This window comes from Magallana gigas, chromosome 5 (genome assembly GCF_963853765.1).
Source record: "Magallana gigas chromosome 5, xbMagGiga1.1, whole genome shotgun sequence".
NCBI classification, from domain to species: Eukaryota; Metazoa; Mollusca; class Bivalvia; order Ostreida; family Ostreidae; genus Magallana; species Magallana gigas.
In genome coordinates, this window is record NC_088857.1 from 54,191,518 (window position 1) to 54,215,741 (window position 24,224).

At 35.0% G+C, this 24,224-nt stretch overlaps 2 protein-coding genes across 2 annotated transcripts; one reads left to right on the forward strand and one right to left on the reverse strand.

The window, feature by feature from the left end:
- Positions 1 to 5,945: 5,945 nt before the first annotated feature.
- LOC105325811 (uncharacterized) lies at positions 5,946 to 8,449 on the forward strand. The gene is made up of 2 exons (XM_011425526.4): positions 5,946 to 6,059; positions 6,284 to 8,449. The coding sequence occupies exon 2, from the start codon at positions 6,393 to 6,395 to the stop codon at positions 8,031 to 8,033; it is 1,641 nt and encodes a 546-aa protein (XP_011423828.3). The 5' UTR covers positions 5,946 to 6,059; positions 6,284 to 6,392; the 3' UTR covers positions 8,034 to 8,449.
- Positions 8,450 to 9,930: 1,481 nt separating this feature from the next.
- Positions 9,931 to 23,991, reverse strand: LOC105325810 (cullin-associated NEDD8-dissociated protein 1). The gene is made up of 32 exons (XM_011425524.4): positions 23,815 to 23,991; positions 23,397 to 23,498; positions 23,101 to 23,168; positions 22,620 to 22,732; positions 21,865 to 21,965; positions 21,648 to 21,714; positions 21,405 to 21,503; positions 21,171 to 21,297; positions 19,875 to 20,037; positions 19,668 to 19,768; positions 19,401 to 19,555; positions 18,922 to 19,030; positions 18,436 to 18,621; positions 18,207 to 18,318; positions 17,812 to 17,905; positions 17,567 to 17,684; positions 17,246 to 17,377; positions 17,122 to 17,155; positions 16,790 to 16,889; positions 16,317 to 16,402; positions 15,922 to 16,122; positions 15,451 to 15,516; positions 14,977 to 15,140; positions 14,634 to 14,728; positions 14,391 to 14,494; positions 14,185 to 14,252; positions 13,749 to 13,938; positions 13,242 to 13,430; positions 13,029 to 13,100; positions 12,437 to 12,608; positions 12,059 to 12,205; positions 9,931 to 10,792 (listed from the first exon to the last, which is right to left on the reverse strand). Exons 1-32 carry the CDS (start codon positions 23,854 to 23,856, stop codon positions 10,662 to 10,664), a joined length of 3,708 nt encoding a protein of 1,235 aa, XP_011423826.3. The 5' UTR covers positions 23,857 to 23,991; the 3' UTR covers positions 9,931 to 10,661.
- Between the last annotated feature and the right edge of the window lie 233 nt (positions 23,992 to 24,224).

Genomic DNA, 24,224 nt, shown 5'->3' on the forward strand with positions numbered 1-24,224 from the left:
TTTCAATGGGGCGGGTGTTGGCCTATCCATCATGAGATATGTTCTCATCACCACGTTCACGTTGGGTTGAGGGTGTCTTTTTTACAATTCTTCCGTTTGATGTGATTCTAAATAGGTTTCCGTGGGGAAGTTTGCTCAACATAGTTCGCGCATTGAGTTCGATGAGCCTTTCGGTATGAGATTTGCTGGATCGTATGAAAACGGTTTTGTACTTCTCGACGTTTCTTTTAGATTGCGTTTTTCCCTTAGGACGTTCTTCTTTTCCTCGAGTGAAGAGAATGATATTTTAACAAGACCTGGTTTACCGTATCTACCCCTTACGCGAGAGGCAGCCACGACTGTTGCGCTGTTGTCCAGGTGACTTACAATTTCGCGGGCTACGTCTAGAATTGGTTCCTCCGTTTCTTGAACATTCATAGCGATCACTGTGAGGCTTGGGTCATCATTTGGACTGTTACTCTGTGAATTACCGGCCAACATTTGGTGACCTAAATTTTCCTCTAGGTCGTTTAAGGTCAGACGACACGTTCCTCAATTTTAGATAACTTTTTCCAGGAATTTGTTAATGGTTTACTACTACTTTGACAAGCTTTCTTGCAAAAAATTAGGGTACCTTACCAGGCATTTCTGCAAAATACTAGAGTATGCAATTTCCTATATAATCTTCTTGAAAATACACTTGAATTGCTGATGTAAAAATAAATACATCTACAGCACAGCGAAGTTTACTAAATTAGAACTATATCTCCGCCGGAGCGGGGCTTTGAACTCACGACCTCTAGAATATATACGTCTCTGGCAGTGAGCGGCCACGGTTCTAACCACTCGACCATGTACACATATAACTAAATTCAAGTAAATTTTGATCATTTTTAAAGTAATTATAAAATTAATATTTTTGTTGGAACTCTTTATTACCAGGAGATACAAAAAAGATTCTCGAGGAACGTGTCGTCTGACCTTAAACGCTGAATAACAGAATCTACAGACCGTGACAGTTGGTCGATTTCATTTTTATGGATAGCAAGTTCAGGGTCGATATCGCTACGCATTGCCTTAAGTTTTTCATCAATTGAGGACATAAACTCGTTTCTGAATTTATCTAATTTACTTTCTAATAGTGATTGAAGTGAGCGCTGACCTTCTTGTAGGTTCTGTACTGCCTCTGCGATAACTGTTAGTTTGCAGACCATGGTATTGTCGGGCGAGTCTGATGATTTGTTTTTAACTCTCGAACACTCTTGTTTTTGTTCCGCCATTTTTGTTGATTTGTTTGCCGGCTTTGGCGTTTTTCCATCGGAAGAAAGGCGACGTTTTCCATCCATTTTCTCTTATATCAGTTGAAATGATTTCATGACTATGTGAACGGTGAGATAAATTTGCATTTAGGTGGCCGAATATCTTAATTTTCAGTATATTTATCAAAGTTTACCTGCTCCAAGAGACACGCCTGCTCTGCCGTCACGCATGCGCAAATATAATAATAATAGTAAAATGTTAAAATTCAAAACGTGTTGCTGAAAATATAGTAATTAAAATTTACCATTAAAATTAGTACAACTAACTCTTTATTTTCTTCTTTGTGGTGTGTTTTTTAATGTAAACAACCAATGAAAATTCATACAACAATTGTCCACGCTTTTTTTTTGCGGCCCATTTGACGCTTGCGTCAATATGATTTCTTGTTTATTATAGATATGCATCCTAGCTGACCTAAATAGGTGACGGAAGTTTTAACTGAAAACTAAATATACTGGTGTAGAATTTTCAAATCAAACAATAAATACGTTTTTAAAAACATTGAAAAGGTGAAAATATAAAAATCACCACCGGAATTCACACTCTTGACTAACGTTTTCGCAGTAAACGCTCTAACCAATTCCACTCGCTGTTATGTTATGTTAGGAAAATGTTTATGAAATAACAATGAAATTATTTGGTTTTTTTTTCGATAATTAGTACATCACAATGTGGAGATGTCACATACCACCTTTACTCACCTAGAGTTAATATATTAGAGAACTTTTAAACATAAATCTTATGTTTTAATCTATATAGTTCTAGTGCTCACATATTTCTGCAGAGATGTGACGCTTATTCAAAGTGATGTGAAATTCAAGATAACGTATGATTGCTAAAATAACAATAGCCAGGTTATTCACTGCATTCTTACTAAGACTAAGGTAACTCCTTTATAATTAACACATGTTTGTAATGTACGCGCAATCGACGGGGTGTAAAACTATCATCGATGAATTATTAGTAATTTGTCGAAATCAAAAAGCTCAAAAAGTTGTTAAAATGGAAAATTTGAATAAAGAACAAAATATTTATAGTAGAAATATTCTAAACAATAAATTAGCTTAGGAATCATGATTGAAAATCAGAGAAAATATTTCATCATTCATAAGTGGATGATTGATAATTTACATAATTAGTACGGCAAAGGTTGTTCTATTAAAATCCAATCTGACCCGTGGAGTTAAGACTTCGTTAAAGCATACAGTAAGTAAGTAAGTAATTGTTTATCATAGTGACATTGTGGATGACATTTTAATTTTATACAAAGTATATGTCAAATAATCGTAATTTGCACCCGGCCCCTTGGACCTATAAGTTACTTTATACATTCATGATTTCAAATTTATATTATATTAACCTTTAGACATTGATAAATTACATTTCTGATGTACAATATTTTAACACATTTACTTTTGAATATTATTTTTCCTGAGCTGGTATGCAGAGTTTATCAATCTAGCAGTTTGTAATGGGTAGTTGTTAATCAATGAAACAAATAAATATTGACTATTATCAAATTCTTCGAAATTCGCCATATAGAGAAATATTTCTGTCGAAGATTTTTATACAAAGTGCAATATACATGTAATAAAGTAATTTTATTATTGAACAGCTCGACTTGAACTAAAAGGCAACCATAAGACTTTAAATAGATTTAAATTGAAAGGCAAAAAGGTTTCTTAAATTGTAATATATTCATCAGCTGAAAAGAACCTACTGTAAACTTATTACATTTGTCTGTGTATTCCACAGAAAATCGCCAAAATGCTTTGCATGCATATGCATAAATACGCTAAATCTAATCTACGCTAAATTATTGAAAACCAAATCCCTACCAAATATCGTACAGGCTAAATATACATGTAATAGGTTTACAGTTAATTGCAAAGCTTAGGAGAAATCCTAAACAGGAACTTAATCTGGAAGGCATTCAAATGATATTAACTGGAAGGCATTCAAAGGGATTGATATGAAATGCATCCTGAAGTCCTAAACTGGAAGTCATCTGAATAACCTGAATTGAACACATCAAGGCGCCCTCAGCTTAATCTGGAAAGGATGTAAAATAGCATTACAAAATAGAACAAATTAAAAAAAATGATAAAATATTATTCACCTTGAAATTATTTTATTTATTAAAGATAGTTAAGGTATACGTTTACTCAGAATGAAAAAAAATTCTACTGAAGATAATGAAAAACCATCTATTGTGTGTTAAAGACCTATCTTGGTAGTGCTATTTTTCACTATCAAAAAAGTAGGTCAATGACCTACTTTTTGAGATAATGGCCACTGATTATTTTTTGAAAATTTAAGAAAAGTCCCTTAAAATTTTACACAATGATTGAAATTTTCTTAATTGTGAAAATAATACAAATTGTTAAACTCTTTTAAAAATAAAATACAGTTTATGAATAGCAGTGACACTAAACAGACACAAAGCATTAAGTTTTCATTCACATTTTTTATGAATATCACAGTCCAAATTTCCTCCATCAGTTTTCAAATTCCTACCTTTTTTTTATTCAATTTTACAAAAAAATGAATGATGATAAATAAATGCTAAAACATTTATAGCATTAAACTAGGTATATTGACCTTAAGGTATCCCACTCCTCAATGTTGTTGTACCAAGATTTTCTTGAGAAGTATATCATTGAAATCTGTAGACAAAACATACTTAAAAAATACAAAGATAATGGGGGGGGGGGGGGGTCAGTATCCATCCCTCTGAGTTATGGCCTATTTAATTTGACCTTTTCGCACCTAAAATGCAATTTCATCCTCATTAGGATATGTTGTCAGTATTTTTTATTAAGCCAACTTATTTCTTCAAATATTGTTTTTAATTATGCACAATGGTCACACTGAATAGAGGGATTACGCAAAAAATTTGTACGAAGCTGCATAAATTTTTGTGTGACCTTTTTGCACTTAAAATAGACAATTTCCATAATAGTTTCAATTTGATTTGAAATAAAAACTTTTTGAATATCAAGAATTTTATAAGATTAATCCAGTTTGCCTAGATATGTATTCAGTATCATTTTGACATAATATAACATGGGGGTCAGTTATGTCAAATTTTAGATATAGGGCTTCAAAGGTAAAATTCTCGCAAAATTTGGCTTAAAAAATTCAGACAAGTTCTATATATTTGCATGATTTTATGCTAAACGGCTATCACATTCTCAAGATTTGATTTTGTACATGTCACGCAGAACCTATAAAATATGTTACAAACCTATCAAATGTTAAAAATGGGAATAATGAATAAAGTATAATAAAAAGAAAAGTATATTGAAAATTCATGAAATTGCTTGTTTCTGTCATTTTCGTCTAAAAAACCTTCCGCACGAAAAAATAGTTCCCCAAAAAACTTGTTTGTTTCTTGAATTCAAATGGATTTTCTTTATGAATGTTGTGTAATTATGAAATAATAATCTATCTATGATGATTAAATAAATAAAATCATATTCATTTCAAATATAATGATCATCTGCGCAATGAAATCAAAACATGAGGAGTGAGATACCATAATCTACTGGCATAAAAGTTATATGAGGTCTTATATAAAAAATTTGAGATATAGTGTCTTAAATCGTTTTTAAGCATTTTTCAATATTTTTGTAGTGTGTGCCATTAGAATATCTAAACGAAAAAGTGAGATAAAACCCAGGTACGTAGCATCGTTTTTGAAAGTGGGGGGGCCAGACCCATCCAAAAAATCTTGACAAGCAAAAAAAGGGACATTTAAAGTTTTCCAAAAATCTTCAAAATCCTAATCCGTGGGGGGGGGGGGGGGGGGGGTAGACTCAACTATACTTCCAAAAAAAAATTCTTCCCTACCAAAATTTTCCCCTCCAAATCATGAAATTCTTAATCCGTGGGGGGGGGGGGGGGGGGGGGGAGAGGAGGTAACTTCAATTTGACTACTCATTTCCTAATTTTCATACCAATTTTTTACTAACTTCCAAAAAAGTGGGGGGGGGGGCCAACTCCATTATAATTCATTTTTTTAATATGTAAATTTGCCTGATAAAACCAACAGAAAATATGCAAAATTAAGTTCACTAACAAATTAAATCTTAACTTTATATTACAGTACTAACAAAAATATTTCAGTGAAAAACAAAATCTAATATTTTAGTCCGAATTTCCTCTGTTTTGCTAAAAGTCCAACTTTGTTTGGGCCTAACTCCATAATATAGTAAAAATATCGAATGGCTTGTCAAAAATAATTCATTTCATAAATACTTTTAGTGTTTAGAACAAATTTTACCCATGACATTGAACTTAATAACAATCCGAATTTGAGAACTCAAACCCTGAGTAAACAACATTCTTAATAAATTAAATATTTACCGTTCAATTTTTAACCCATGTGGGGGATGCATTTTTCCGCGTATCTTTTTATTTGCAAAACGATGCATTTATTTTTAATGCTATCACATTAAAGTTCCTGTGTTACCTAATAGGTAAGATTGATGACAGGTGATATCTAAAGTTTTATGAGACTTTTTTTCTTAAATAATCACGAAGTGGGGGTTTTGGTCACAAAAAACATGGCGATTCAAAAATGTATGATTATTAGTAACCAAAATGTAAATTATTTCCTACGGGTTTTAAATACCCTACAGACACACGATCTCTAGTCAGTTCGAATAAAAAGAGCACCATGCCCCGATAGATCTGCGGGGAAACAATATTCACTAAAATACCGTATAACCTCCCTGCACACAGATGAACGAAGTCAGGTATGTTAAATTTCAAACTGTTTTTAGTTTACTTCCAAAAGGAATTCTTTGGAAAAGTTGCTTTAATTTTTTTTTTGTCCTCAGAAATAATACTTGTATACAAAGTCTCGTTAGTCTCGTTTAATAATAAAATGCAATAATCCATATATTTTCATAATTTAAAATTGGTGTTGTATTAGGCGGAGAACGTTAAAAGATTTAGATATATTTTTTTACTCTTGCAGAACATTGAATGTTTGAGCTAAGCTACTAAAGACCATGCTGAAAAACTAAAAAGACGCTCAAAAGTAAACTTTTTCCATTATCAATTGTGGAGATAGTAAATAAAAGCAAATGGCAACTGCAATCACATGGGCTCAGATAGCCATTACCTGTGACCTCTGTCTGAAATCGGTCCAACAGTTCTGCAACAGCTGTCAGATTGGTCTGTGTAGAGAATGCATCAACAAACATGTTAACGACCTATCGTCTAGACCCCACAACATTGTTCCTTTCACAGATCGCACGGTACAGCTAGAGTATCCTCAATGTTCTACTCATCCAAAACAGAAATGTGAGGCTCACTGCGAGATATGCGATGTCCCTGCTTGCATTCAATGTGCCACAGGTCCCCATAAAGGTCATACAGTTCTTGACATCAGTGGTCTCATCGGAAGAAAAAAAGAAACTATCAAGAATGAAACAAATGAAATCGAGAAGTTTATATTACCAAAAAACAAAACTTTAGATATTTTGACTGACAACAAGATTTCTTTAATCAATTCCCGTTTTGAAGACTTCGAAAAACAAACTAAAGATCAGAGAAAACGATGGCATTTAGAAGTGGACAACATATTTGACAAACTGAATACCCGTATGCATTCTTTGAGAGATCATCACATTGCAGTTTTAAATTCCGTGAAATCTCAATTAAGTAGTCAGAAATGTAGTATGATTCAAACTGTTCAACAAAACAAAGATATTCTGAGCTTAAACAGAATGTCGCTAATAAACAATTACAAGTCCAAACTGGCAGAATTCAGGAAGTCTCCATATATACCCGATTTACCACAGCCGTCCCTTCAGACAAACACAGAGGATGGGAAACACAGCGTGACAATAGGGAGATACACGGCTAAACTAACACAGACATTGATGGATGATGCATCCTTTTTACCCACCATGACGTTACCCAAGAAATCGAAAGTTGTTGCAGTTATTCAAACACACGTGAAAAAATTGTGTCGGGTTGTCTGTCTTCTTTCAACAAGTGCATGGGTAAGTGGAAAAGGAAAATTTATATCCCTTGTTGGACCTGAACCACAAACTGTCAAAAGTACATGTGAAAGGTTTCCATCCGACCTAACTATTAACAGACAGGGAGAGATGGTGTACAGTGACAGGGAACACAGAGCAATAAACATTGTCAAAGATGGAAAAACAGAGACCCTGATCACTACCCCCACAGGATGGCACCCTGAGGGACTGCACTGCTCTAGATCTGGGGACATTCTGGTCAGTATTGGTACAACTGACAGTAGCCAGCATAAAATTGTTCGATATCAGGGAGAAACGGTGGCGCAAGACATCGACAAAGACGAGAATGGTTTTCCTTTATTTCAAAGAGGAAAATACGCTTTGCTTCTTTCAGAAAACATTAATGAGGACATAGTGGCGAGTGACCAGAATGCTGACGTCATGGTCGTTTTAGACAGGAGAGGAAAAGTTCGTTTCAGATACAACAACCAACCTCCAAGAGGACAGAAGCCCTTTAGTCCCAGGCAAGTTGTGACGAATGACATCACAGGTCATATCATCGTGGTCGATGCAAGAAATTCCTGTCTACACATTCTCGATCAGAACGGACAATTCCTGAGATGTGTAGACGACTGTGGGCTAGAAAATCCCACAGGGTTGGGTGTGGACAGCGAGGGGAGACTGTGGGTGGGGTTTTATCTTACAGGTATGGTAAAGGTGATTCAATACCTGGAGTAAATAGAATTGGGCAGATAAACGCGAAATTAATATATTTCCAGCATAACATAATTATATCAACATACTTGTGATGTTTGCGGATATTCTAATAGATGACAATTGATTCTGAATTTGGGTATGCCGTTAAAGAAATAAGGTGTTTCAATTTTTGTTGTAGCACTGAAATGCAAATGTACATGTAGATGTATATAAAACTTTAATGTTGCTCTATCACATACACAAACAAGAGGCCCATGGGCCACATCGCTCACCTGAGGAACAATAGGTACGATAAAATCAGATTAATGGAGTCATAATACAAACAATTTGGACAATGTACAATAATACATGTAGATCCTGTAAAAATAAAATCCATTTTTCGCCCTGGATATTCTTATGTTCATAATCATTAGTCCCTTTCCTAACAGGGTGGTTTTATAGTCATATTACATGTTGAGTATCGTAGTTCTCAAAAAGATCCTTAACAATTGTTTATATATGGGATATAAACCTACATCAAACTCTGAACCTTCTCGTGAGGCCGAAGAATTGTCCTGGGGCCAAAGTCTTAACAATTATAAAGAATCATCTGGCTGATTAGTTTCTGAGAAGAAGATTTTTAAAGATTTACTCTACATATTCCTATGTAAAACTTTGACACCCCCCCCCCCCACATTATGGCCAAATCCTACTCCCGGGGGTGTCATTATTTTCACAACTTTGAATTTACATTACTTGAGGATACTTCCACACAAGTTTGAGCTTACTTGGCTGTTTGGTTTCTGAGAAGAGGATTTTTAAAGATTTACTCTATAGATTCCTATGTAAAACTTCGAACCCCCCATTGTGGCCCCACCCTACCCCCAGGGGTCATGATTTTCACAACATTGAATCTACACTACCTAAGGCTGCTTCCACACAAGTTTTAACTTTCCTGGCTGATTAGTTTCTGAGAAGATTTCGAAAGTTTTGCTCTATATATTCCTACGTTAAACTTTGACCCCCCCCCCCCATTGTGGCCCCACCCTACCCCCAGGGGTCATGATTTTCAAAACTTTGAATCTACACTACCTAAGGTTGCTTCCACACAAGTTTCAGCTTTCCTGGCTGTTTAGTTTCTGAGAAGAAGATTTTTAAAGATTTACTCTATATATTCCTATGTAAAACTTCGACCCCCCATTGTGGCCCCACCCTACCCTCGGGGGTGATGATTTTCACAACTTTGAATCTACACTTCCTGAGGATGCTTCCACACAAGTGTCAGCTTTCCTGGCCGATTAGTTTCTGAGAAGAAGATTTTTAAAGATTTACTCTATATATTGCTATGTTAAACTTCAACCCCCATTGTGGCCCCACCCTACCCCTGGGGGTCATGATTTTCACAATTCTGTATCTACACTACCTGCGGATGCTGTCACACAAGTTTCAGCTTTCCTGGTCTTATGGTTAATGAGAAGAAGATTTTTTAAAAATTCTCGAAAATTTTCATAAATTCCTAATTATCTCCCTTTTCAAAAGGGCGTGATCCTTAATTTTCACAACTTTGAATCCCCTTAGGCTAAGGATGCTTTGTGCCAAGTTTGGTTGAAGTTGGCCCAGTGGTTCTTGAGAAAATGTTGAAAATGTGAAAAGTTTACAGACGGACAGACTGACAGACAGACGGACAACAGACAAAATGTGATCAGAATAGCTCACTTGGGCTTTCAGCTCAGGTGAGCTAAAAATGAAAAGTTTTTACATGTTTTGATAAGTTTTTATTCTAGCAATATGACAATGTTTTTCAGCACGTAATTTGTAACTTCTTCTAGATGTCACATAATTGCAAAACGGAACTTTTTGTAACTTTAATAAAGAGTTCATTTGTTTAACATCAATATTATAAAATTGTCACTATTCTCATGTCATTTTGATTAAATCAAAGGCTTTTAGTACCAGATTTACATATCTAAAACTGTGTGAAGGAGGCAAAAATGGAGCATGAAAATCGTAATACAATTAAATATTTGTACACGTTTCTTATCCATTCTTATACATCATTTGATCCTACCAACAAGATATTCCTCCACATGCAAAATAAAACCCATATTTAGTCCATTTTTATCTTTTATGTCTTTAAAATTACATTCATCTATTATGCTGGGATATCTCTAAACAAATCCAAATTGAGCTACATATAGATAACTTATTTCAGTTTCATATAATTGGATTTGGTGTTAAAAAGTCTAGCAGATGGCTGCATTGTAACAGTAAATACATGAACTTATGATGTATGTATCATTATTTCATACATATCACCTTCCTCCTGTATCACATTGCTAAAACAGATATAATTCCTAAGGTATACATCAAACATCAAATATGATGTCATATTTCTATAATGGATAAATTCTTCTCAATTTATTTTTTACCTATAACACATAACAAGAGCAGCACTATAGGAAGTAACAGCACTTTAGAGAAGTATCAAACAAAATTAAAACAGCGAAAGAAACATTAGTTTGTACATTTACCAGGAACAATCACTCCATACAAACAGAGTTTATCGTTCATCATTTCAACAGAAACACAGCACTTAATGTCAATGACTCTTTCTATCCTTTTACACAAACACTCCAAAGACCCAGACAGGCTTTCAAGAGTTTGGCTGACTCAGCTGGTGTCCATCATCATGATGTCTGTGGGGGATGTCTGGGCGTCCTTCTGAATGCTCTCAAACATGGCCGCCAGCTCCGTGCTCTGCTTGATCTGAGACAAGAACTCGTTCATCTGTGGGCTTTTGTCTGTAAAAAGGGTCAGAGATAAAATTAAAATCAAATGTGTGTTTATATGTATGATGACATCTATCTATCTGTCATCAAATGTTTATAAAACAACCAAAGGATACCTTTATGACCTTAAGGTATATCACTCCTCATGTTTTTATTTCATTGCGCAGACGTTCATTATATTTTAAATGAATATGATTTTATTAATTTAAACCTCACAAAAAGATCATAATTTCATAATTACACAACATTCGTAAAGAAAATCTATTTGAATTCAAGAAACGAACAAGTTTTGGGGGGAACTATTTTCTCGTGCGGAAGGTTTTTTAGTCGAAAATGACAGAAACAAGCAATTTTATGAATTTTCAATATACTTTTCTTTTTATTATACTTTATTCATTGTTCTCATTTTTAACATTTGATAGGTTTGTGACATGTTCTATAGGTTCTCTATGACTTGTACTAAACTAAATTTTGAGAGAATGATAGACGTTTAGCATGAAATCATGCAAATATATAGAAAATGTCTGAATTTTTTAAAGCCAAATTTTGCAATAATTTTACCTTTGAAGCCATGTATCTAAAATTTGAAATCACTGACCCCCCTGTTTTATTATGTCAAAATGATACTGAATACATATGTAGGCAAACTGGATTAATCTTCTAAAATTCTTGATATTCAAAATGTTTTTATTTCAAATCAAATTGTAACTATTATAAAAATTGTCTATTTTAAGTACAAAAAGGTCATACAAACATTTATGCAGCTTCATGCAAATTTTTTTTTCATAATCCCTCTATTCAGTGTGACCATTGTACATAATTAAAAACAACATTTTAAGAAAAGAGTTTGCTTAATCAAAACTTCTTACAACAAATCCTAATCAGGCTGAAATCGCATTTTAGGTACAAAAAGGTCAAATTTAATTGACCATAACTCAGAGGGATGAACACTGACCTCCCATTATCTTTGTATCATTTAAGTGTGTTTTGTCTACAGATTTCAATAGAATACTTCTCAAGAAATTCTTGATACAAAAACATTGAGGAGTGGGATACCTTAATACTCAACTAATTTTAATCGATCACATCCATCTTTATATACTTCTATTTTATACTCAAATTTAATTATATTAATATCTTTGATAAGATTTCATTACAATTTACAACAAATATATATCATTGCATCAATCTGAGAATACATTAACTTAACCTATTAACCAGACAGAACCTAACTTTGAAGGTAACATGAGAGGAGGGAGTGATCTCATGACTTCTTACCTGCATCAGGTATAGCCAGTAGGGATGCCACCGCTCTCATAGCTGACCGCTTCAACTCGTCCTGTTTCTCGAACTCTTGTTTGACAGAGTGGGCCTTTACTTTGGTGGTGCAGGTGGCTCTGAGAGGTTCCACCAGACGGTCCAGTCCTGTAACCAAGGCAATGTTATAAATTATCTTTTGACCTGCTGAACTACATATAATTTTCATTATTTACTATAATCTCTAACACTGTCGTTAAAGCTGGTTTGGGGTACTATCAGTATTTACCAGTTAACTCTGTAACATGTATCACAGCAAAAATGCTACTAAATTAAGTTCAACTTTTATTCTTCATGCACTTGTTTAATATTCAGGGATCAAACAAAACATTGACTGACTTTGTAACACAGCGCTGGAACAGAGATGAGCCAGACGGACAAGCATTAAATAGGTCAGCATCTTAATGTCGTAGTGGTCCTTAAGTCCATCCTCCACATGGTTCAGAAATTCAAAAATGTCCAGCCGGTCCAGACACGAGTCCAGCAGGGTGTACATACACTCAAAGGCAGCCTGACAGTGACAGAAACACGACATAAATACAGGAAAAGGAAATATAGTGTATGTAAAAGTATTCATATCAATAAGTACATGCATCAGAAATGAGAATATCATGTCATAATATACCAAATGTGAGTTTAAATGGAATCCTTATAAGAAAAAAATAAAGTTTTGTCCTTTATCCTGATGTCTCAGTTACATTATAAACAGTGAAGCGATTGCCACACAGCTACATCTCATTTCAGTTTTCCTTTAAAATTCCATAACTTTTATTTTGTAATATTGATAATTTTCTAAAACATGACAACGATCAGAGAGTTTGATGACGAGTTATCATGAAAAATAAAATTTTTAATTCAAGATCCTGAAAATTTTAAATCTTTAGCCTCTAGATCTGATACAACTAATAAACGATGGCCTCTGACAACTCACCTTCCGTATATCCAGACCATCGTCAAGAGTGTGCTTGAAAGGACCCATCTCCACCTCCCGAATCAACTCTTTCTGCAACACAAAACATTCAACCATTTTAACCTCATTTCTAACATCACACAATTATCTTATTCACCTTGCAGCTAAATCAAACATTATGTTGAGAGACTATTGCTGTATGGATTTGGCATATGGATGATAGACATGGCTTACCCTGACTTTGGTTTCATTGTAAAGATGGGGCAGCACTTTGTCCAACAGATCTCTGATCAAAGACGGTTTATTGTGAGCAGCAGAATTAAATGTTACTAATGCCACACGCCGTACATTCAAATCAGGATCTTGTAATGTCTTCAGAAAATCTCCTATACAGTTACGTAACAAGTTGTCAATTCCTTGAGGCTGTAAAAAAAATCCAACAATATATGATGATAAACAGAGACAAGTAAAAAATTAATCCTTGAAAAAACTACATGTAACTTTATATCAATTTAAAACTTCAGTTAATATTACATTTAGATACTTTTTTCTATAAATCTTTGTAATTCTTTTATATAGGGGTGAGGGAGGATGTGTGTGACAAATCATAGAACTAAAAAAATATTTATTTCATTATGATTTTGTACAGAAATTAAAATAAATTGAAATACACTAATTCATTTACTATTCGATCTTACGTATGGTCAGATTTTCAAGTCCCCAGCGTGACATTACACTGACCTGATCTGATATGGTGAACTTGATGGCAGTGACCACAGTACTGCGGGTGAGGGCCGACTGGGAATTGAGATGGTTCTTCAGGTTGGAGAGGAGATTGGCGGGGTCTATCAGCGTCAGTTTCCCCAGACACTCCGACACCACATTCCTCGTCCCCTCCTCAGGACACTCGCAGTGGTTAAATAACATGGACCTAAGAGGTAGCAAGTGGAAAGTCAGAACTTACAACATACCTTACATAACTGTCCTCTTAAGAAATAAACTTCACCATTTTACAGCCCTTCAGGAAGAAATAATAATTAACATCAGCAGTTAAATGTATATTGCAGTTTCTGTACAAGTTACATAATTAAATACAGTTACTTTACTTATACTCTGTAAGTAATGTTCATGATAAACATCAACTGTGCTGATCTGACACTGAAATAGGCATACTGACCATACAGAGGCTACATAGGGCTTCAGATTGTCCACTCCTGCTGTAGAAGTCGACTCGCAACTGATGATCTGAAAAAGATAAGTTACTTAGCATGAAAATGTATTTAGGGACAACAAATAGCTTTCAGGTCCAACTTTAACATAGAAATCAAACAATATCTCATCATGATAACAGGTTCACCAGCAGTGGGTTTGTTTGGGATTTACCTCTTTTAAAGAATGGAGAAGTAGGTACTGTCTCTTAGGCTGGTTTTCTATCTCTTTTAGAACAAATGGTAAAAATTTGGGTAGATTTCCTACGCTTACATTTCCTGTAAAAAAGAAATGTATATTGTTTTGAAATTGATAAAAAATCATTCCAAGTAAAGTACACTTTAGTATGCAATTCAATTACATGTATAAAACATTATAAAGAGACAAAGAAAAAGACAGAAAAAGAAAGACAAATACCTAGAGCATAAGAAGCAGCCGCTTTGACTTCTTCATTATGTGAAGAGAAAGAATCTAAGATCACAGTCTGAATCTCATTGTGTCCGCTCAGGTCTCTGAAGACGCAAATAAAACATAGGGTTAGAAAACAATAAGGTAAAATTCTAGACAAACTCTGGTATTAAAAGACACTTTCATTTTTAAAATTTTGTTCAGAAAAACTTTATTCTGGTGTGCTGAAAGTCACATAAAGAAAGTATTAATCAAATTCTCATTCATCAAAGTCACATTATTATATCATAATATTAATTCATGCCTTTTTGCTGAGATTGTTCAACAAATGAAGAAAGATAAAGAGTCTTACATATGTTTGCCAATTTCACCAAGAGCCAATAGAGCAAAGAATCGAATGGAGTCTGTAGATTTAGGGTTTTTGACATCCTTTACAAACTGTATGACTACATTATTGACCTCGCCCGGGCATTTCATCGTCAGGGCTGCCACACACTTGGCGATGGAATGGAAGGCCTAAAACACAACAAAAAATTGGCAAATTACATCAATTAAATTATTGATTTATGATTTATTCTATCCATTTTAAGTATTTCCAAGTTTGGCACTTTTTCTATATCAAAGATTTTCAACACCTTGAAAAAATTGAACTGTACATGAACAGGAATATTCATAATTCCATCAAATACCTTCAACAAAAACCCTTCTTTACTTTTCTGAAACAACAGTAATCACTTTACACTTTAGTCTGAACACTTTCTGAATTCAGTGCTTATTTCAAGGATCCTAGAACAATATCTGTGTATGTTGTTGATGCAGTACTCACCTGTTTATGGACCGCGAATCCCATGCTAGTTGTAGTTGTGGGGTTATATATGGGAGTGATTAACAGCTGCAAGTCAAAATATAAAAATTCTTACTAAAATTGAATTTCATACAAGAAATCAACATAATTTGACCTGAGGGCTTTTCAGTTGAATTACAAACTTGTAAGTTCTGGTAAGTGACTAAACATTCTTTGCTATCAAAATCAAACAGATCCAAGGTTTTTTTCCAATGTTCAGGTCATACATATTTACTGTGGAATCATTTTATGTTGTGGGGGGCTAATATTTGTGGCCTGTCAATCTTAAAGACTAATTGGGGTGTAAGTCATGGATTTGAATTGTGATTTAAGACAGTGTTTTATTATTTGCTAGGAATGTTGATTCATGGGTAAGGGGTAATGATATTTTTTTAAAAATTGAGCCCCCAGAAACATAATAGATTCTGCAGTAATAGTTTCCACTACAAGTACCTGTAGGAAATCCCTAAAGCCGTGCTTAGGTAAACCGGTCAATACCAGAGCTTGGAACAGCTCCAGAAGGGCAGTGAGGGCACCGCCCTGTAGCAGGGGTGACTGGATCAGCTGCAGAATCTGGGGCAGGATCTCATTGTGCAGGCTGGCCATACATGACTTGTGCGTCTTGGAAATCGAGGTTAGCAAGTTCAAGGTCAACTGGAAAAAAATGGACACGTAGGCATGTAAAAAAAGAAGAGCTTATTGCTTTGAGAAAATTTCATTACCTTTGTTAAAAGATAAACTTGAAATTTGATATTGGGTTTTTATTTCTAGAAACTTAAACATGGAGCATAACAAACAGCTGGCAATATTTCGATGTGTATTATTTTACAGACATGTTGACCCCTGACCTGAGACACATGAAGGTCGTTCTCATTGATGAGCGGAGACATCTCATTCATGACTTCATAGATCATGTTGGAGGACAAGGACGCCCCTGAAGAAAACAGGATTCATGCACTGACTAATCACTGTAATACAGTACAATGTACTCATTTTGTTCTCTATAGATTCTTTACAATGATCATACTAGACACAATGTACAGAGTCATTGAGATTTACTGTTACAGAATTTAATGTTTACTTCAAAAAGAAGGCAGGGTCATCCATTATTAAGCTAAAAGATTATACATTGTGTAGTGATGCTTGAAAAAACTCACTTAAAAGTTATGAGGAAATTCAATATACACTTAAACCAAGTGTATCCTGTTACATGTATATCTGGTATTATCTACTGTAACCTCTTGTTGAAAATATCAATGAATTCTGATAGATCTACAGATTTAATGCATTCTCTGTAACCTTTAACAATGAAATCACCTACCATAGCATTTGACTAGGACATCGAGACAAGTGAGCGTGCTCAGCTTCAGGGCTCGTTGGTTCTTCCGTAGGAATGAGGCCAACACAGGTATTCCTTCATCCTGAAATCACAGTCGTATCTCAATAAAATGTTACACCTGATTGATCCTATCAGATCAGTAAACACTATGGTTACAATAAAATGTTACACCTGATTGATCCTATCAGATCAGTAAACACTATGGTTACAATTTGTTTAATGGTATCCGACCACCAGTGATAAGTGACACATGTTTTAACATTTCTGTTTATGTACTCTTTGTGTCATTGTATTCATTAAACAGCTGGACCTACCAATACTGGTTTTAGATCTATCTTCAAGGGCGACCTGCAAATATAATTAAAACAACAGATACAATAGGTTTATTTGTTTAATTTATTTTTTATAAAGACTTATTGAATTCTTTTATTTTTTTACCCAGCAATCATGGTGAGGGCTTTAACAGCAGTCAGTCGTGTGATCTCGTTCTTCAACCTCTCCAGAAAGATAGGCAGACACTCCCTGAGCTCGGAAGACAAACTATCACCCATGTTGCGTATTATCTGTCCCCTGAAGGCATACGTAAGCACATTTCACATAGATCTTATTAGTTTTTTGATATTGTTTTTCCTTATAATATTTACAATGCACATTATCCCACCTAAATCCAATTTATGAACTTGCATTAAAAAATCTCAATCTGATATTAATTTATAAGAAAAAGCAAAGCAAAACAGGTTTACTGTAACCTTGACCTACATGCATGAGATTGCTCTCTCCTTGACCTCCTGATCAATATCTGCGGCCTTCAGCCGTTTTAGTGTGCACTGGTAAAGCTCAGGGACAAATGGCTTATGATTAAACTGTACAGGTTCCTCTGAAAAAACGATAACAAAGTCTTCTTAATATTTTATTAAATGAAGAAAGAAGGATTAATGATATTGTGAATATTTTGTTGATAATTTTCTATGGAAGTAAATAAATGATCTCTTGTTTCTGCTTACCCAGGGGTCTGATGACCTTGACAAGCTGCTGTGTCACAAGGAGGGCCTCCGAGGTGATTTTGTAGAAAGGATCGGACACTGCATGAACAATGGGCTGCAAAAAATCCAAAGAACAGATGAAACGATTATTTACAATATGGCATAGATTACAGATCAATGGACATTTGAAAGAGCATAACAAAGCTCTTTTCTGAGCAAGAATTCAAAATTTTTCCTCTGATCAATGTTCAACAATTATTGGGTTTGATTGCTATTACTGTAATTTTATAACAATTTTACTACGAGATAATGAAGTGAAAGATCAGTCAATGCAAACCAATAGCACACTAAAATAAAACACCAGACTGGCTTTGTAATGACCATGGGCTGGACACTGATTGATCGAGGACTCTTACCGGCACCAGGATCTTGATGTGGGGGAGGAACACCGCGGGCTGGTGGTGGATCAGGATCGTGTTCAGAAACGACAGAGTGTCTATCTTCATGTTGGAACTGGAATTCTTGTCTCTGAAAGTCAAAAATAACCGTCTCAGTTCACTATACACCATAAACCATTAAATCCAAATCTAATGTAATAAATCATTGTACACATCTAACAAGTATTTTTTTATGATTCCTTCTTACCCCAGTGAATATATTATGCCTGGTACTAGTTGATCAAAGTGTTTAGCTAGTGCCCCTGGGAGAACCAGCACCAGTTCCGTGAGGAGACTGAAGCAGCCCTGTCTGGTTTTGACGCTCTTCTCCCTCAGCTGTTTGTGGATGGCCTTCACAATGTCCGAGATCTGGGTCTGCAGCATGGACACCGGCCTATCAAAGGTCAAAAGTTACTCTAAAGGTTACTCTCAAAGGTCAAAAGGTTACTCTCTTAGGTCAGAATGTTACTATAAAAGGTCAAAAGGTTACTCTTCCTACACTGTCTAATGTTATAAAATTCATTCTTGTCATTTACTTTTTATCCTTTAAACATTGAACTGTAAAACTCTATTGTTAAAAAAGTATCCAATCAACATTTCCAAATCAGAACTATAACAGAAATTATTCAAGCAAGTTTTGGACTCTGATTGGTTTCCTAGTTTTGATTGGTTAAAGTAATCACAGAACCCTCACCCCCCATCCTGTTCCATGGCGTCGGGGTCTGATGTGATTGTTGGTCGAGTCTGTCTTAACAGGGTCACAAAAGCGTGGAAGATGTCTGCCTTCACATTCTCTTCTCTCTCTAAAAACACCAGACAAAGAATTACACAGTGTACTCACAAGTTTATCTCGGGGTCAGAGTGCCAGGCCTCTTGTAACCAATGGTCAAAGAATTATACACACAAGTACAGTTGATCTTCGATATCGTAAACACTGATATCTCGATTACAATGGATATGTTGTAATGATTTTTAAGTCCCAACCACTTAATTTTTAAGTATTTAACCCTCAATATCTCGAATACTCGAATATCTCGAAGTTTTTAAACAGTCCCATCTAGTTTGAGATAACAAAATTTGACTGCACATGTATAACTAATGGTTAGAACATCATCTTGTAATCAATGGTCAGACCCCTCATTGCTTTTAACACACAATGAAAATAACCTTCACCTTTAAATCTTGCAATGAGTGCTGGAGAAACATTTTTGTAAAAATCCATCAACATTTCGTGTCTGGTTCCAATAACAGCGTCCAGACATTTAGCAGCAGCACGCCTGACCTTCCAACTCATGTCATCATCATCACTGTATTCCTCATCTTCTTCCCTTCAATCAACATCATCAACATTGCAATGTACATCAAAAATTTCAATAGTAAGTTTTAACTTTGTTTCTGAACACATCATCTTATCAGTTCGATATATTAACAATGTCTTACTCATCTTCTTCATCATCTTCAGTTTCCATGGCATCATCATCATCGTCATCGTAATTATAATTTGGGTCGTGACAAATGTATAATAGGCAGATCTTGATTATCTGTGGACAGTCAACAGATGCCATTTTATAGTTACAGTCATCAAACGGAAATTACATTACCATTAAATAAGATACTTTTCATTATATCTGAATTTAGAGTACATACTTCTTGAACAAAAGGTGATATTTCCTTGGGGCAGCGGCGTACGAATGACTCAAACGCCTGAAGACAGTATTCTCTGAGCTCATCATCCTCCTCCCTACAGAACCGAACGATAGGCGGCACCATTTTCTCCAAGTGCTCTCCAAACCTATGTCCTGCTTGTCGACTGAAAAAAAAAATAAAAGGATGATAACTTTGGTACATTACTTGTACACTATGACAAAGTATTTCACTTTCATCATCTCACCCAAATAAATATCCACAAAATTTTTTTCATTTGGTGTTTTTGATCGAAACTGTGACATCGTTATGCATATATATTTATGTACTTGTTCAATTAAGTAACGCTACGCTCACTAACAACAGATGGTCAAATGATCACACAGCCCACTGAAAATCAGCAGGTTTTACTTGGCTTCATGTTTCTCCATTAGTTGATATTCCTACCAAGTTACCAATCTGAACATAACGCTAATTATCCACAGACCACTAAACCAACATAAAATGTGCCCTGTCAATTATAAACAAACTAATTGTCTCTTCCTGTTAATTATAAACAAACTAATTGTCTCTTGCTCATTGTTACACCAGGAAGTTGTGCTCTGCTCACTGAAGATATCAGTGTCTTGCCCACTGAATACATAACAGCAGGTACTTGTGCCCTACCCACACCAAAAATTTGAGTTTTTCCCAATATGTATTACAGTAGAAAATCCTGTCTTGCCCACAAAAACACCTTTGGTTGTGTCCTACCTATTGTAAAATCAAACATTTGTTCCCTGCCCGTAGCAACAGCAGGAAGATCTTACTTGAAAAACTCAAACATCAAAAAGTCCTGCCATGCCTACTGTATCACCTCTAGGCCCACTGAGTGCACTCACCTAATGGCACTCACACACTGTATGTAGGTCACCAAGTGTGCTCACCTGATGGTGCCCCCAACTGAGTGTGCTCAACTGATGGCATCCACACACTGAGTGTGCTCAACTGATGGCACCCATACACTAAGTGTGCTCAACTGATGGCATCAACACACTGAGTGCACTCACCTGATGGTTCCAACACACTGATGTGTACTCACCTGATAGCACCCACACACTGAGTGTGCTCAACTGATGGCACCCACACACACCGAACGTACTCACCTGATGGCGCCCACACGCTGAGTGTGCTCAACTGATGGCACCCACACACCTAGCGTACTCACCTGATGGCACCCACACGCTGAGTTTACTCACCTGATAGCACCCACACACTAAGTGTATTCTCAGATGGCATCTACACACTGAGCGTACTCACCTGATGGCGCCCACACACTGAATATAGGTCCTGGTAGTAGAGGTGGAGGTGTTCTTGATCAGCTCGTTCAGAAGGAACTCGATCAGTTCATTGAATAGAGTGTAATTACAGCTCATCACCAGATAACCTGTCACAAAACACCACACAATCAAACCATGTATATCAGATTGAACCATATAGCAACAAAACAGGTCTGACAGCTTTGGTTTAAAAAATTTTTAATTTGTAGCTTACCAATGGCTATGATTGCCCTTTTTCTGACTGCCAGCCTGGGGCTGGAGAGCTGTGGTAGTAAGGACTGCATAATGCTGGGGTGGAAACTGATCAACAGACCTGTATCAAAGATAACGACGTGTACAGAAATGATGGGAAGTGTCAGACTGACACAGAATATGACAGAGTCAACTGACTTTGAAACACAGAAATTCAAAAATATGTGGACATGAAATTTTTGAAATTATAAAGACAGAAAATAACCTCCAAATCTGCTGAGAAGATCTCCCAAGATATCCAAAGCTTCTAACTGTACTGACACATCTTCTTGCTGAAAATGTAGAATATTACCAAAAACATTGTACAATACAAGAAGGACATAACAAAGACATGTTATCCACCAGTTTGGATAGATAATAAAGACTGTAATAGTCATTACTTCACAGTAAAAGAATTCCATGTCAATTTTTGATTTGCCTACCTTAGATATGGCACTTGTCAGACGCCCTGTAATTTTCTTACAAATACTGGCTGCAAGGGCAGTGGAAGAGGGAGGTAACTCACTAATTACTGTTTTTAAACCTGCATGAATTAATTTTGTTTTATTAATAATATAAAATGTGGCTATTGATAGAAGAATTGATGCACATATGGCATTAAATTTAATAACACCCCCCACCTTTCTCATTTTCCTTTATTGTCAGCAAGCAAATCTAATAAAATTTGATGTGTTACAAGAAAATAAAGCAAAGTTAAAACAACAATGTACACAATGTCAGATTTAATAACCTTGTAAAAGGAATGTTTCATTTAACATGTTTAAGGATTATATCATAAATTTAAACATTTAAACCAATTTTAAAAATATCATAAAAATCCTAAATCAATTACTGATATACAAAAGAATCAGGGTTGGTTGGGAAACATTGGTGCTGGAAATTACCACTGGTACATACTGTAGAAGCAGAAATATTCGTTGAGGATTTAATTTCGTTATGTTCGTTGGCAGTATAAATCAACGAAATTAAATCCGAGATGGATTTTTAACCCAAGTATTAATGAATACAAAGAGATTCGATATGATGAAATTAAATGTCAACTAAATTTTATTTGGTTTAAAAACAACGAAAGTTTGACCCAACGAAAATATGTGCTTCTACAGTACCAGTATTTCCCATAAATACTCATGACTGGGATAGAGATACAGAGTAAATAAAAGAGCCAATGAAAGCTTACCTATGCTGGATATGTCTCTCAACTGTTCTTTATCTGAGATCATGTTACTACACAATGTGTCAACAATTGTCTCCACTTGAAACTCTTTCACTTTATTCACCAAAGGGCCAAGACTGAAAAACAAGAACATATTGTGGGTGAGTATAAATGTTATCAGTTTCAACAACAATATAGAGAAAGATTGAAATTCTTTATAAGCAAAATAGCCCTGATTCAAAACATTTTTAAGCAAACTAGCACTAATTCAAAAAATCTCAATTATATGAAGTTGAATTAATATCCAATATCAGTAAATGTATCACAATATCAAAGGTTAGTGAATTTAAGCTGAAGAATAATATTCTGTATTAATATCAGTCCCCTTGGGGTGCTTGTTGATAATAACCACAAGTTTTATTCAATTCTAATTATAAAACAAAGAAGTTCGAACATAATGCAAACTCAAACATTGTGAAACAATTCAAACATGATCAATCCGCACCATTTGACGGCCAGATTTTGTACTTCTCCATTTTTGTCTTCTAGTAACTTCAACAGCATTCTAACAACCTAGATAAATTAAATTGAAACTACATGAAAAATTGAACTACATACATATAATTCTAAGTAAACACATACATAATTTAGAATAACGCTCATATTTCCCAGTATCATATGTGCATGATTAAGTTTCAAGTTTCCGACACAATTAATATTTTAAGGTATTTTCAATATACTTCCATCATTCATTGACTATCAGCAACAATACAAGTTTTATGATTTGTTTCATGTCTTTACCTTTCTTTCACTATCATCGTCAAGCTTTATAGAATCTTTTTGTAGTTCGGTCATTAAGTCGTTAGTTGCCATGAACCGAAAATCCTTATCATTGGAAGTCATCTACAATATAAACGCATATCCCATAACCCATACAGTAGTTAATTCATTGTATATTATCTGGCTGTAATATACATGCTTATCATTCTGTACCCTAAAATTTGAAATTTTGTTGCAACACAGAATTATTATTCCTAATACAGCAATAAAGAATAGTTTGTGCATCTGATTTATGTTTATTCAAAGTCAATCTCTGTATGTTTCATATCTTTTTATGAATACATATCATATACATAATTCGAGCATCATAAAGGCCTATAGATACATTGTGTTTTGTATATTTTGCATGTAACTTTTCATCGCGGATGCTATAATTCACCTTCTCCAAGAGATTTGCGATGTGGTACGAGACGCTAGCCATTGTCGTTCACTTTGTTACTGCACCAAACTACCAAAAGGACAACAGTCCTAATTTAAAAGATAATTGTTGATATTTATCCCGGTTCAAAGTGTCTACTTTCGGCAAAATCATGCGTAATATGGCAGCTGCACAGCGCCACCTATAACCGTATGCCGAACCCGATACAATATGTAAAAATCAAACATTTTGTCTGTCTTGGGATGCTGGTTGAGCGAACTCTGTTATAAGTTTAATTAAATATAGTAATAACACCTTGTATATATAGCGTGAAATCATAAAATTGAATTTTTTTTATAATCTCTACGATATAAAAATCCTGGGTGGTACATTTTACATGTACCTTATATCAGATACATAAATAAAGTAAA

Bases quoted from the DNA above. Each gene is read 5' to 3' on its own strand.
- LOC105325811 (XM_011425526.4), top strand. From the start codon at position 6,393: ATGGCAACTGCAATCACATGGGCTCAGATAGCCATTACCTGTGACCTC.
- LOC105325810 (XM_011425524.4), bottom strand. From the start codon at position 23,856: ATGGCTAGCGTCTCGTACCACATCGCAAATCTCTTGGAGAAG. The intron at 14,253-14,390 runs GTAAATCCCAAA...TATCTTTTTCAG, and splicing joins TTCTCCATTCTTTAAAAGAG to ATCATCAGTTGCGAGTCGAC. The intron at 10,793-12,058 runs GTAAGAAGTCAT...CCCTTTTTACAG, and splicing joins ACTGGCTATACCTGATGCAG to ACAAAAGCCCACAGATGAAC.